General features: G+C 33.5%; 1 protein-coding gene across 2 annotated transcripts in view; it reads left to right on the forward strand.

Annotated features, from left to right (window-relative positions):
• The window catches only part of CSMD1 (CUB and Sushi multiple domains 1), a 1,153,949-nt gene that overhangs the window by 708,419 nt on the left and 428,930 nt on the right, over nt 1–16,600 (forward strand). For both annotated transcript variants that reach the window (XM_068678424.1, XM_068678425.1), the window contains exon 6: nt 8,001–8,113. In XM_068678424.1, coding sequence (XP_068534525.1) covers nt 8,001–8,113 — 113 coding nt within the window. The remainder of the gene's footprint in view (nt 1–8,000; nt 8,114–16,600) is intronic.

Below are 16,600 nucleotides of genomic sequence, written 5' to 3' on the forward strand. Positions count from 1 at the left end.
ACATTCACAAGTTAAACAAAAAGATGCACCTGGAACTATACAGTTATTTGCAGTAGCACTATCATTTTTTGTTTTAATGAGTTCTCTCTATTTCCTTAACTATTATAATAATGGTCTAATAGTAATTTAGTATTCCTATTAGGAGGGAGTTACAGACGTGAGTCATTTTTAATGCAGAATAATTTTATATTATTAGTATATTTTATACTATTGTATTTTTGCCATAGAAACTTTCATGAACTGAATAGTTCATTTAATGATTACAGTTAAAAACTACTGATGGACCATCAGTAGATCTTTTTAAATATTTGTGGATTTTATGTCTGTCACATTTTAGCAATGACTTCCACATGTTCTACATGAGAACACTTTCAGAGGTGATATATATGATTGTAAAGAAGTGAAAAATCAGATTTAAAAATAGCTTGACCTTGGCAATATGAGCATTCCTTGTATCATCAAACTACTTCAGACTTTCTTATCATTGCAGACAAGATTGAATTTTACACGCATAAAAATTCAGACAAAATTAAAATTGTAACCACTTTGGATGTATTTATTTTTAATACCCAAAAGAAGAATGATAACATTTCTGTCCAGAGAAGGGTGACAAAGCTGGTGAGGGGCCTGGAGAACAAGTCCTACGAGGAGCGGCTGAAGGAGCTGGGCTTGTTCAGCCTGGAGAAGAGGAGGCTCAGGGGCGACCTTATCACTCTCTACCTTAAAGGAGGCTGTAGTGAGGTGGGGGTTGGTCTGTTCTCCCACGTGCCTGGTGACAGGACAAGGGGGAATGGGCTTAAGTTGCGCCAGGGGAGTTTTAGGTTAGATGTTAGGAAGAACTTCTTTACTGAAAGGGTTGTTAGGCACTGGAACAGGCTGCCCAGGGAGGTGGTGGAGTCACCATCCCTGGAAGTCTTCAAAAGACGTTTAGATGTAGAGCTTAGGGACATGGTTTAGTGGGGACTGTTAGTGTTAGGTCAGAGGTTGGACTCGATGATCTTGAGGTCTCTTCCAACCTAGAAATTCTGTGATTCTGTGATTCTGTAACATGGTATGTAACATTAAAGTATCATGTATAATGTCTTACACACTTCAGTGAACCTGGGGAATCAAAATTGGGGAACCAATAATTGATTTAACTTGAGATTAATATATTTTCCTATAAGTAATGCAAAACTCTCAATCAGTTCTGAATTCGTTGGTTGTTCGTTACACTTACTTTTCTCCGAAAGGTTTTGTCTAAGTCCTCCTCAGATGATAATCCTTAGAGCAACTTGACATGAAAGGTGGCTTCTCTACAAGGCACTTTTAAATGTAGGAGCGGTAGAAGAGACTTAGTTAATATGAACCAATTTCATTTAACACTGTTATATCAGTGGTACTGCATTCAGTACAAATTGGATTCATACCGTGGAATATATGTATCAGCCTTGATTAAAACTGTGACACTGCTTTCTGGAAAGAATGAACCACATTAGTTATGATCTGGGTTGCTGAATGAAATAGGTATGGGATTGGAATATACACATGCAGGGATATAGACATATATGGAGAATACAAATAGTCTCAGTATTCAGAAGACCTTGAAGGATGGGGTAGTGTGTAAAGCAAAAAATAAGTGATGATGTAATTAAAAAAAAGATTGTTTCTTACATTATTGAGTCATGTTTCAAGTGATACTAATCGTATTCTGTGTTGTAGACCAATCCCATTGAGGATAATGCTTGTTCACAGCTGTCAGTGAGGCTTTTGCATTATGTCTGCTTAGTCAAAGGATTATGTTACTCTTGGAGAAGAGGTATAATGACATTTTTATGTACAATAAATCTAGTTTTCATGTAGAAAAGTGGATGTGCATGCACATATTTGTGGCACAAACCTGGCTGACCTGATTTAAGCTAGAGATGTCAGAAGATTGCTGAGCACAGCTGGGTTTTGTAGCATTATAATGTCTGTGAGCGCAAGGCAAGCTGCTGCCGCCTTTTAGACTGGAAAGGGTTTCTTCTTATGCTGTCAAAATGACTGAAGATGGTAGAATTTTATAAATACGTACACTTAATGTGTATCTTAATCTTCCCCAGAGTAAGTGAAGACTAGGTTGTTCTGGAAATTATTCCAGACTGAAGTTCTTACAATGTAGCAGCTGATGGTCTGACCAGTTAATCAGTTATCTCAGTTTCAAAATACATTGAAATTGAATAATATTTATAAAATTTCCTTATCCTGGTTATTTTATCCTCTGTTTTGATTATTATTGTTTACTTTCATGTACTCTTGGTGAATTCCGTAAATCTGAGACATTTAAATCTTTTTTTTTTTTTTAAATAGATATATTTCATGAAGCAGTATTATGAAACAGAAATGTAGTTTCATGAAATTTTACAGAGCAAATGTACATTATTTCAGAAAATAAGTTAAATTACATACAGTTGTATCGTTGGAAAACTTAAAATACTATCTATTATTCCCATTCTGGCCAGTCTACAGACAGTAGTCAATAAGTTATGTTCTTTTATCAGATATTGTTTAACTCTACTGTAAGATAACAATATTTCATTGATTTATGATCTGAGAGAGCCATAATAAAGAATTGTAAAGAACATAGAGAACCAATAATGAGATTTTTCTTCTTTTGTGTTTTACTGTTGAAGAGAGTATGTCAGATAAATCGATCCTAAACTCATTCTCCATAGAGAAGGCAGAAAGGCACAATCTAGAAGAGCTCTAAAACTTATTCTTAAATTTCTCATTTAGAGATTGTTGTTAAATGTCCACATCCAAGAAAAAGCAGAAACAAATAAAAATGTTATTAAAGTAATTAAATGAAATAAGTTATACTGAATTTTAAAACATTTTTCAATTCATAGTATTAGTATATTCATTTTTGATTGCTTTGATAATCTTACGGCTGCATCTACAAATGAAAAGACATTGTAGGACTGCATAACTGCAAACTTAATATACCTGCCAATACCTTTTTCATTGCAACTACCTATGTTAAGAATGTCCTGTTATCTGTCATGAGTTTACATCCTTTTGAGAATTAGAGAATAGACCTTTTCCAGAAAAAAAAAAATAATAATAATAGGTCCCTAAAGCACTTAAAAATTTAAATCCCATTTGCACTAGTTATATATTTAAAATACGTTTTTCATAACAATGTGTCTGCACATTTGCATTTTTCTTAGCTGATGTGACTAAGAAGGAACAATTCTGGGAGATTAGTATCTGTATGAAAAATGACAATGAAATTGGCAAATAATAAATATTTCATAAGATTAATGGTTACTGAACGTTGCTTTAGACATCTGCATTTTGCAATATATCATGTTAGATTTTAATCCTTTATTAGGAACTGATAGTAAATGAAAATAAATTTTAAAAAATAAAAAAAGATAATTTCTCAACTTATTTTTTAAATGAGTAATTTCTAAATGTTATTGATGAAATTCAAATTTCTCATTTATGGACTTCATTATAATGATTTTTTTAAGGGATTAATATGAACAAAAAAAAAAATGTGTATATACAGTTTTCAGAATGTTAACAAAAATGCCCATATGAGTAATGGCAATAAAAACACTGTAGCTGCAATGCTCCTAAGGAGAATACGATGTGCTATGAGAACTAAATTTTATCATTGCAGCTGTTAATAATTACAATCAACAAGATAATTTTTTAAGGCTAAATTTTTATCAACAAAGTGCTCAATTGCTGTATATCAGGTGCAACAAAAAAGCCCACAATTTAGTTTTATTTGTTCAATTGTGAGCTTGTTTTAAATTTTCATTTCCCTTCAGAACACCTGCCATATTAACTTTAAGACCCTACACCTATCTTCCCTGAATCTGGACATAAGAATTCCTTGCAAAAGTGTGGTAGAGTGGCTTACAATATTTAGGGCCTTAGTTGAATATCACTGCATTGAACAATAAAATCTAATTGATTTCTGTGTCCTAGAACTTAATGTTCCACTTTAGCTGGACAATGAAAGCCATATATCAGCAAAAACCTAGACGTGTAAGGAATTATTGTTCCTTTATTCACCAGCTTGAGTGCAGTAGTAATATTCCAGAGGAGGCATATTGTATCCAGAGTGCCATGGAATATTGATATTCAAATATCAGGACAGTAATGAAGAAAAATATTTGCTAATACTGTTGAATCAATAAGCTGAGGTGTTCTTAATAAAGCTGCTTTCCAAACGCCACTTACAAAAATAAAAAAAAAATAAAAATTACAAATCTTGCAAAAAAGACTGGAGATTTTGGGCACAAAATAATTGGAATAACTGGAGAGAAACTGAGGCAGCTTTCTTCAGAGAATAAAATTCTGAATTTTGGCATGTCACATGATATAAATTATAATAACATTTATATGCCTTGGATGAGGTTAACTTTTAATATTTAACTGTTGATATTGATATTCTAGCTCTCATTTCTAAGGTGAGACTAATGTGGAACTAGTGTGGAAGTCTAAAATAATTCATTCAATGTTTGCTCCCAAAATACCTGTTCCTCTCCCTTGACTGTACAGGGAGCTTAGCCCAGGTTCAGAATACTGAACAGTTGAAATTAGATAAGATGAAGCCCATGTTTTTCTTCTTATTTCACCAGGGCTTCTAAGTATGTATGTAAACTTCTGCCCAGGTGACATGATTTTTTTTTTTTTTCTTGGAAGACATTGATCTGAGTCAACTCTGGGACAAAGTATCAAATTTTTGCTTAACATTTCCTATTTAAGGAACCTGAATAAGGCTTTGTCACTTAAAACTTTATTTAACGGAAAATATAATACAAAACAATCTTATATTAAATCATAATAATTTAGTTTTAAATAGGTCAGTCATTAGCATTTTTAATGTAACTTAGTAAGTGCCCTGAGAAGGGAAAGAAAGGAATGAATAACATTTTACCAGACTTTGAAAATGCTCCATAATAATGCATTTTGAAAAATCCATGAAGTTATCACAAAGTTATCACTTCTCACTTTTCTCTTATTAATCATTCCACACGAAACATATCTGAATTGTTGTCCAGGCAATGCTTCAAGTTATAATGCAATCAAGTTAGTTATGATATTAATGAATATAACGACTTCACGTGGACTCAATGTAACAAATAGCATATATTAAACCATAGATTGCTGTTTGGCTGAACACAAAATGGGGTAAATACGTAAAATAGACAGAAGGATAAGTGTAAATGAGTTGACAAAATAAACTCCCAAATCCACAGATTTATTTTTTTTAATTCTTTCCCACATTTTCAATTTTAGGGAAGTAAAGTGTTAACAATTTTCTAAGATAAGAATAGAATAGCATTTGGTTATAGTCAAAAAATGTCAAAAACCCTTTAAATAGTCAAGTTTCATTTTTTTTTGTTCAGACAAAACCATTAATTAGTTTCTTTTCTTATCAAACCAAAACCAAAATTGTTCTTCCTCTCAATTAAGTGTAAAATACTGTAGCTATACCTGAATTTGAGTTAAATATGATTTCATAAATACTTTTAGCTGAATTTTTAGCTGAAGAAAATAAATATTTTAGTGACAAAACCATTAGTACTCACTGTAATAAAACCCAGCACTATCTCGTGAAAGTGGAATAGAGACTTCAAAGAACATTCTGCTTCTGTATGTGGCACACAGCTCGTAAGGAAAACACAACTCCTTCAAGATTATATGAAAATGGAATGCATTATGTGTATTAACAGTATATTAGTGTCTGAGAGGAAATTACAGAATAATAATAAAAATGAAAGCATCAAGTGAAATAATAAAACATGAAGTTGTTTATTTACTCCTTACAGTGCTCAACAGTAAGAAAGTCTCTGCTATTTGTGATTCTATTCCAGCCAAACTACCTTCAGGTTTACAAGGAGAGTAGCTGACACAGTTTAATTATTTCTCATTATTTCTTGTGAGATGGAGTGTTTATCAGCTGAGGAGTAGTATCACACTAGTATAACTGTAAAACTCCAAACCTGGCCAAGTAGGTTTTTATGGTGCTGCAATAAGCAGCATGCACAGGAGTTCTCTGAAATATCTGCCTTGTTCTGTGGAGCACTGTGCAAAAATCTTGTATTTAGAAGTGAAAGGGCTGAGGTTCCCTGTACAATTTTCATTCGGAAGCCTCAGATAAATACATTGCTATACAAATTTATTTGAAAAAAAAAAATATTTTTTTTTTTTTCCTCCTGTGAGTTGGCTCTTTAACAGGTCACTCAGTGAATGAACAGCGATTTTATGTTTCCTTTAATCTGCACTCCGTGTGGACTCAAATACTTGAATGCTGTGTTTAACACACAGCATTCAAACCTGTCACTTGTCAAAGTGACAACCAATTTTAACCCCTCTGAAGTTAGAAGCTAAGGGACTAGCTGACATCAGTAATTGAGATGAAAACATTTTCAGCACATGCTTAAATAACATATTTTTCATATACATATGAAAAAACTTGATTTATGTAATTCAGATTAGATATTACTTTTTCTATAGCGTTATAGTCTTTAAGTGTTTGACCACCCTCACACCATAGAAATTTTTCCTAATTTTTTGTTGAATTTATTGTTATTTCTGAATTTGTCTACTGCCATGAAGAGATTTTGAACACTTAACAGGAAAAAATAAAAATAAAAATGTCATGCATAGTTTATAAGCTTGTTTCCCAAAATATCCTTATAATTAAATTAGCCACTAAGTCATATTTGACTCTCTCATTGTCTTCAGTTAAAAGACAAGCAGCATTTCCAGTAAATGTATTCCTGTCTAGTACACTATCACAGAAATCACAAAGCTAAATTAAAACTTTATTTAATAGGTTACTTCAAATACTGTCTCAGTTTCATGTTCATATTGCCATTATCTTACTTAGGATAATATGACGATTTGTAACTATTTAGCTGTAAATTATAGGGTTCACATAGATCTGAAAATATGTGTATATTGTGTGCCTGGAAAATAACTGTTTATTATAAATTGGCAGATGTACTTTGAATTCACTTTTAGAAGGATGTGCTTTTACTTTTTTATTTATGTACAATTTAGTTCATACAAGAATTTAATATTACAGCCAAGAGTTCCATGTACTTTAAAATCTGGAGTTCTGGATATGCCAGATAGAATGCTATTACACGTGTATTTCATTTAAAACAGAACAAAACAAAACAACAACAAAAAAACGCAAGCAAAAACAAACAACAACGAAAAACAGCCAGTAAACTAAGACGTGAAAATGAACTATCAGCATTTTGGGAACTCTGAGGTACCCAAAAGTACTCTGAGGTACTTGAACCAGTTTTTATTAACAAATGGTGTGGTGCAATGGTAGACTACAATATGACAAAATCTGGTGCAAGGGCCTGTTGCCTGTATTAGACAATTTTTTGGTATGCACTCTTTCTTCTTTACTGATAGCTAATGCAATGTAGTTGCCCTACATTTAGTTATGTTTATTTATTACTATTATTATTATTATTATTTTTTTTTTAATTAAGCATGGGTAGACATGAATACACACAAAACAGTTAGGCAGGATATTTACGTAGCAATAAATTACCATCCAAGCTTAACATTATCTTGTGCCCATAACTCTTATTGATCCTTTCTTAACTACTTATATTTGGTTTACTGTGAGGTATCTGACACAGCAGGAATTCAGATGATCATGTTTTGTCATAATTTGATTATTGTTTGCTGAATTAGTTGATAGTTTGCATACACAAACAAGCACAAACACACACTAAAAATATTACATTTCTATTTTAATTCACATCAAAATAGTTTGGAGATACAAAATGGCTAGCTATAATGAAACAAACAAACTCCCATGTTTATAGATATTAAGCTAGTAAAAATTTAGATTAGATGACAGTGAATCACTTGACAAATATATATTGTAAACAATACAACAATATATTTTGGCTTTTTTTATGTCTTCAAGGAATTCTAAACATGAGTTTTTGCAACCATGACAAATCTTTTTTTTTTTTTTTTTTCAGGCTGACTGGTATGAATCTACCTTCTCCTGTTATCAGCAGTAAGAACTGGTTACGGCTCCATTTTACATCTGACAGCAACCACCGAAGAAAGGGTTTTAATGCTCAGTTCCAAGGTAGGAAATGTAAAAAAAAGTGCATCAGAAAAAAAAGTCCTTTACTTTTAAGCATGGCTAACGTGGCAGTGGTAGAAATTTGTGTTTATATATCAGGGATAGTTAAAGAGCTGACTCATTACTACAGCTCTTAAATTGGGTTGCTGTTACCATTGTGTGATCAGGTACTTCTAGGGATTTATTTTTGAAAAAAGTATCTGTGCTTCACATTGCTGTTTGCTTTAAGTATGTGTTTGCTTGCTCACTTTTTATATAATAAATTGCTTTGCATTCAGTCTGGTCTTTGCTTTAAAAACATGCCTGGAATGCAACTTGCAGAAAGTCAGTTCCACACAAAGGCATGCCTCTACCTAAATGTTGTCTTCCTTCATTACTCAAAGTGAAACTCTTATCCAGAAGCTACATTCATCATTTGGAAATTTAGCTCCGTCCTAGAAAAGCACAAATCATATTTCAGGCTTCTGCATAAAATTAAATGCACAATTTTAAAGGAAGACAAGACGATGTCAATGTTGTTGTCAGATTCTGCTTATGTTCACCTAGATATTCATTACAATGCAATTTTTTGAATGAAATCTTTATTGATTTTTGTACTTCATAAATTGTCATTGAAGATTAGAAACACTGTAGTTAGATTGAAAACAGAAGAGCTCTATAAGTCAGAAATATAATCAGATTCTTAATTTATCTGTACTTTTAAATTCTGTGCTTCCATAAGCTGTTTTAAACATTTTGCCCCCACACACCATTATGAGGTACATCCAGAAAGGCGGGACCTGTATCACATTTTAGAAAATGACAAATGCACTGCAACAACCATGTGTTTCTGGTGACTGTATAACAAATGCATGTAATACAGATAAAAACATTTAACATACATAGTTCTTTTTTCTCTAAAAAGAATGTCACAATTCTAGGGATTTTTTTTTAATTTTAAATTTCGTTGTTTTCTCAACCAAACACAAGTATGTATTCTGTGTATTCTATGATCGTTTGCACTTATAACTTATTTTTACAAAGTATTAAGGACGTACGTGTTATGCCACTATTGGTGACTATGAATTTAAATGTACTGCTTATGTTACTCTCTGTCTTAAGCCTAATAAATGGAAAGCGCGAAACCAATGTGGCTCATCCTTCTGGAAATCTAAGAATCGGCAGAATAACAAAGGAAAGCTTGGGATAGAGTAACCAATTCTGAAAACTACTTTTTTGTTATTTTTCAATATACCTTATTTTTTTCTAAATACTCACTAGAAAACTAAAGCTGTTGGTAAACACCTAGGGAGATTTTTTTTTTTTTTCCCACATGTATATCTGTACATTAGATATTTTACTTGGGTGTAACGGTAAACTTGACTGAACCCCCACATAACTGTTATTTACATTAGTATTGTAAGGCTTCTTTAGTAATTTTTGTATTTTGAAAAATGGTTTTGTAATGCTGAATTTAATGACTTTTGTGGTATAAAGAGCATGTAAAAACAAATTATAAACTTAATGGACTTCAGTTACACACTGGTGAAAGCCAGAAATGTACTGGTTTAACTTAGTTTTAGGTGGCTGAAAGACTGATTGAAGTAGATTAAGTTGCCATTTTTTTTTTTTGTTCTATTTCGGACTGTCTTTACAAGTGAGAGATTTAATCTTGGGACTCTTGCTTCGTCTTTCTTCCAAAGAGTATCAATCCTCAAAATAATTGAAAATGAAATAATAACTATAGTTAGTTACTCTTTTGAGACTCTAAATTCAGCTCTAGCTTAAAACAAGTCATTGCACTCCTACAGAGCTAAAATTGCTTTATTCATTGGAGTTCATCAGATCTACCTTAACGAAATACATCCCAAATAATACTGGAAAATAATAAGATACAGCTAACCCCATTGTTATTTTATTTTCAGAAGGAATCTGGATATGGTCCAGGATAGCCTGCTCTGGGAGGTCCTGCCTGAGCAGGGGGTTGGACCAGGTGACCTCCAGAGGTCCCTTCCCACCGCAATCATTCTGTGATTCTGTGACTCTTATATCTAGTCATAAGATTGCATGAGTTACCAAAAACAAATGAACAAACGAACAAAACCCACAGAAGAACCCCTGAAAGTTTAAGTGAATACTGTTGAACAGGGGGCTGCTGACTCCAGCAGATCTGCAGAGGTGAGGCTGCTGCAGCTTCATTCCCCAAGATCCAGCCAGAAACTGGAATAATACTTTGCAGTACCCCTAGCAAGCACAAGCACACAGAGCTCACATAAGCACCCACAACATACATCTGGACACATACGTTAACACAGATAGACATTCTCAGAACTCATATGACCACAGACAGCATCAGTGGCCTCATTCTGTTTCTCCTCTCTGGTATAGAGATGTGTTAGAAGGAAATAAATGCATGTACAGTGTGCACCCCTGCAATAACTGGGCTTAGGCACCCAGCCTGCCCAGTAGCTACCCCTGGATTCCGGTCTCCTCAGTTGTTGACACCTGGGCATATGAAACCCACGAGGCTGCAGCCTCACTCCAGGTGCTGGTACTCAGACCTACCTGTGAGCGCGCACACACAAACACACACAAGCCCAGGTCCCATAGTCTTACCAGAACTTCTGGTCCCTCCAGTGGCCACCTGCAGGTGACTCACCCTCTGAGACACACACCCCCTGAGGGCTCCCAATGTCACCTGGTCACTGGCTTGTCTAGCTGGGTCTTCAGGACCTACACACTCACTTGCACACCTACCCTTGCTGCCGGTGCAATGTATTCAATATACATATTTGAATGCATTAACTGAATATAGTTGAAAATGCTTGGCAAGCTGAATGTATAAATAAAACTACATAGTATAAAAGGTGTGGGTCTAACTAGTGGGTCTTCAAACTTTGCGTTGAACCATATTTATGGTCTTATCTTCCATCAGGTCAGAGTAGTTTTTAAAATTAACAGGTATATGGGCAAGGTGTTGTTTTGTTTTGTTTGCTTTATTTTGTTTTTCTTGTGGTACTTTGTTTTGAATTTCAATCTTTTGATGTCGATCATTAAAAAAGTTATGCCTCAATTTCCTAGTAAAACTGTTTGTTTGATTGTCTGTTTGGTTTGTTTTGTTTTTTGATACTAGTGTCTAGCCAAAAGGAGTCCGAAAATGCCCTGTGAAAGCTGACAACCACCAGAACAAATTTTCAGAACAAATGCACCAGAACAATGCAACAACATGCTTTCCCATGTCAGCTTCATATCAGTAACCTTTGTCTCATGGATTTAACACTCCCAGCAGATATAATTGGACTCAGTTCTTGTTCTACCTTGTTCTGTGATGTTACATATACTCAGTCATTTGGTGTTCATCCCTCTCCCCTCATTCACGCTGATATACAAAGATTCTTTCTACATATTCAGTGGGAGTTGCAGAATACATGATTTGGCTTATGCTTGTGCTTCAAAAATGCATAAATTCCCCAGAGATCAAGTAAAGTAAAGTCTCACTATGGAAACCTAGCATGTCCTAGCAACAAAGCTTACCAACACAGATAGAATGAGTTAACAGGTGTGATAATGAAACCCCTTCTTTTGTACATTTACAGTATGTATGCTATACTTTAGATTTCACATATTTCCAAGACAACAGAAGAAGGGTTTTTAATATTTTTAGCTTTCATTTGAAGAGAAAAAATATTTTATTTTTTTTTCTACATTAATTAAAACTACTCTGTTTAAGTCACCTACTTATTTCAAATTTCGTAGAAAGAATAAAATAAGAAAATTTCCAAAGTAAAAGCTGATTAATGAGTGTGTTCCACTTTTACAGCAAAAATCTCTGTTGTAGAGTGTGTCAAATTAAGTATGCTATTTTTGGCAAGTTATCAGAGAGGTCCAAGGAGGTATTAGGCAGTTTGATCATTATGTACCAGAAGTCATCTGTCTTCTGTATTTGACTACTTTGAATAATTCAGGATTTAACAAACAGATAATCCTGAATTCAAACAAAGACTATAATAGAGGCTGCTGAAATAAATCTGTACTAATGGAAAACCATGAGTGAAATAATGTAAAATAAACTGCTAGGTAAAGTAGTGAGCTTTTGTAATTCAGTGAGTGTGTGTAGGAGTTTGTATCTTCCTTCCTCCACATTCTCTAAAACCTTAAAAAATGGTGTTTGAAGTACATTAGAAAACTTTGTGGTGCTCCTTCAACTGATGCATGCATGGTACTTTTAATCTGTTGTTTCAATAAAAATCGTCACTTTGAGTAAATTTAGAAAAGAAAATTAGTAAAAACAGTTAATAAAATCAAAAAGTAGGATAAACCTGGTATTTCCAAATTTTAAAGTGATAAGAATGTCATTTCCCATTAAGTAGTACTGAGGCAATAACTTGTGTTTTGGTGAGTTTTATCATCAGGAAAGGAATCCAATCTTGATATGAGAACATAAACAAATATCCACCAATCCACCATCTCTCTTGACCATTCTTTTATTTGGTTAACTCTACCAGTGTTAAAAATGTACATCTAACTTCTCAGTTGTACTGGTCTGGTTTGATCTTTCTCCATCCAGCTGTGATGTTATGTTTTTCTCCAATAAAGTAGAAAGCCTTTAGTAAGCCTTATATTTCCCCTCTTTGAAGTACAACGTCACTTCTCAATCTCTCAGATAAACTAAGGAGGTTGAGCTCTTTAAATCTCCCATTGGAAGCAATTTTCACAAGTGTCTGTATTTATTTCATATTGAAGTAAATGGTGGTGGTATTTGAAACTTCCAGTGAACACTTAAGTGATTTCAGATATCCTTCGATATCTGTTTAATGTTAGATCTATAACTAAAGCTGTGTTCAGTGTTTAGTGTTTTTATTATTATTATTATTATTATTATTATTATTATTATTATGTTTTTATTTTCTTCCTACTGCTATTTTTTTCCCCTAAAAACAAGTTTTAAGTACCATAGAAATTAATCAGGTAAATCATGTTAAACTATACCACATATGCCTTGAGGGCATAAAAAATTTTACTTATCTACCTCAGTATGTCTGTCATGACTGCTCTAGGTAGACTATGCTTGTTCATTACCTTTAATATTTTCTTCCCTTGTTTTTCATTCTTCTACAATGCGGATTTTTTCCCTACTTTGATACTGTAATAAGTTTTCTTCAAATCTTATCACTGCAGTATTGGAAAGTTATTTATTTTGAAAGTCCTTTAGTTTGATTTTTTTTTGGATTTGAATAAGAGTATATTAAGCTGTTTTCACAGAACTTTGGTTTAGTATAATTGATTTACATTTCAAGGACACTTATTCAGCTGTGGTAAGATCTGTATGAAGCTACAATGAGATAAATTCTCAGCAAGTGGTCATTTATAAAGTAGGAAGGAATAAATCTTTCTTCTATTAAAAATAAAATTCTTTTGGCCTAAGTTTCATTTGTGCTTATTGATTATCAATAACTCTCTTTTTGGAAATTAACTTAAAACATCCTGTTTCAAGACAGATTTTCAGTCTGCCTCGAAACTTTGTCCCTTAATGTATCTCAGTTTGGAACCTGATAGAAAATACCCAACACCATTAATCACTGGCCTGTATTTGCTCATTTCTAAATTTATGTTGTTTGATTGAAAAGGAGAACTTTAATCTAATGAAAACTGTAATAATGAAATCAATATTTGACATCTTATCCTCCCACATACCACATATATATTTAGCTTTGCTGAAAATAGCCATGATTTTTCTACATGTGCTTTTATCCCTGTACTAAAGTTATAAGATATCCCTTATTAGCCTAATAGTATTAAATATAATGTGATAGGGAAAGGGAAGAAGAAAACATTCAGACTGCTTCCTTGTTAATGTGGCATGTATAACCTCTAAGAACTAAGTGCTTAAAATAACTGTTCCTGTAATGTCTCTTTAAAATTTTTAATCAGTCATTTCATGTATTTATTGAGTTCAGCACATTCTTAAGTTAAAACAGTCTCTTTCTTCCATTTTTAGAGCCTTAAAGCTCTTTTTTTTTTTTTTTTTCAGTGTTTGAAATTAGAAATAATTTTTATCTTTAGATTCTTTGTTATTACTTTATGCCATTTCATAAAGGCATTATACGTTCATACGAGAAATTGGCTGTATTATCTGGTTTTATATATAAAAAAAGTCTGTTTCTCAAAATCTAAAGCAAAGCCCAGAAGTTGACTTAGAGTGACAAAAAGAAAATGCATCCATCTGAAAACACTATGGTTATCAAGAGTACAGACCACAGAACAACTGGACCCCACGATAAAGTTCTGTACTCAAGATTTTCCGTACAAAGCATAGCTATAATTCTCAGAGCCAACAGGGTGAGACATTTGATGATGAAGAAGGTTGGATACAGATTTTTCTTAACATTTTGTATTAAAATGTCTTACTACTAAGTTACTGTATAGAAGAGTATTATTATGAATCCATGATTTTAGGACATTTTCAGGCGAAACAAGAAAAATCTCATTACAGATGGAAGCTTGCAGTTAGTTCCAAGTTGGTTCCTACAGGTAATTCTTCTTTTTTGACTGACTAGTTTCTGTGTTGCTAATTAGGCTCAGTCTTAGTTGCTTCATGATATCAGCACTAAGCAGATGCTGATCTGGTAACAGCTGTTCATTCTTCTGTTCTTGTTTGGTATGGTGTTGTCCTCACTCGACCTATTAAAAATAATGCATTTGTGGTTGAAAAAGATGTACATCATTTTGGTACATTTGTATATATGTCACTGCTTTTTTCCCAAATTAGTTGCAAAATAATGTATGAAACTTAAATTTCATGTTCAAATACTTTATCTTCCAAAGCACGCAACATTTCCCTAAATATGGTAGCCTCTCTTTGTCAAGAATCATGTTGTGCTTACTCAGTGTGAAGACTTCCAAAGTCCTGGATCGAAGACATCACTGTCCCAAAGCTATCCAACTCCTAAGGCAGTTGTTTTCCATGCTTTTTCTGCCATAATGAAACTGATGCATCTTAAATGAACTTCATATTTTCCAGTGCAAAAATATGCATTTGGAAAATGTTGAAGAAGCTAGGTCTCACTAATCTCTAAGATCAGCTAGTAGCATTACAGAGAGAACAGTAGAATGTAGACCTAACAATGTAAAATAAGAGCAAATGTATGACCAATATAGATAAGCAAATTAAAGTACAGATTTCATGGTAGCATGCATAACCTACATGCCAGTACAAAATCAATTAGGCCCATTGTTTTCTATTTAATACAGACTGAAAACACGTACACAATCAGTTTCTGCATCAGAAGAGATTATAGACATAAAATAGTAGGGTGTCATTATAACCACACTTGCAACTTCTTCATTACCTACAAGGCAAGAGAAGTCTACTTAAGTTCAGCTGGGTGGTGGATAACACTGAAATGATCAGTATAAGAGTTGTAGGTTAGAGATGTTTTCAGACTACAGATATAATTTCTCTACAAAACATAAAAAATTGGTTAAATAGTGGCTTAAGAATAGGATTTTCTGATGAAAATTTTGATAATCATGAGTTCTTGATGAATTACTCGAGAAGAACCATACATGAACTTTTTGACACTATTGTTGAAAGACTGTGGAGTGGCATTCAAGCAAGGAACTGAGTAGATCTCATTCTGTGATGTCTTTTAGAGACTATCTATGCATGCAATTCAGTTTGTTCAGTGATAATATATATTCATTGTGCAAACTGTATTGATACTATTTTCCAGAACTGTGTAGGACACCCACAGACACTGAAGACTTGATGCCTGCTGAACTTACTTTATTGTGATATGTCTTATATTGATAGCACAACAAAGCTAAGGCAGTCTGTCAAGGCAAGTGGCCAGCTACGTGACATACAGAAGGTTCATGGAAAACAAATGGCTGTACTTCTTTTTAAATTTGCAGATCCTGTGTCAGCTTATACACATAGAATGAGAAAGATTTGTGTAAAAATCTACCGCGACACCAATTTATCTTGGGTCTGTATCATTTGTTCACTAGTACTGCATGCAGAGATTTCCAGCAAAGGGAGCAGGTGGAAGGTCTGATAATGACAGACAGTACTTTGCCGGATTGATGGAACTAGGAAGCCAACTGATCATGAACAGCTAGCTTTTACAGGTAGCTGTAGAGCAGAAACATCTATGCCTGCTGTGAAGCCCTCTGGATTTATAATACTGATTAGTAGGGATGATTTTGAAAGCTGTTAGTGAGAGAAACAGCGGGATGGCATATTAGACAGAATACTCTTCAAACAGGGAGTACAGAAACAGAAGAGGTTTGGGTTATTCCAGTGAGTCAGTTTAAACTAGAGATCCTATGAAAAAAATGTAATGCCCATGAGAAAGTCAAGTGGATAGCTGAGAAGCAAAGCTTGCAAGGATTCTTCCAGGTTATTGAGTCTGGGGTCTTTTTTATCAAATAATTTCTTATAGAATTATCTTCATAATTCTCTTACTTTAAATTCTCTTACTTTATGGATATAAGTACTTATGCAAGAAA

This window comes from Anas acuta, chromosome 3, assembly GCF_963932015.1.
Source record: "Anas acuta chromosome 3, bAnaAcu1.1, whole genome shotgun sequence".
NCBI classification, from domain to species: Eukaryota; Metazoa; Chordata; class Aves; order Anseriformes; family Anatidae; genus Anas; species Anas acuta.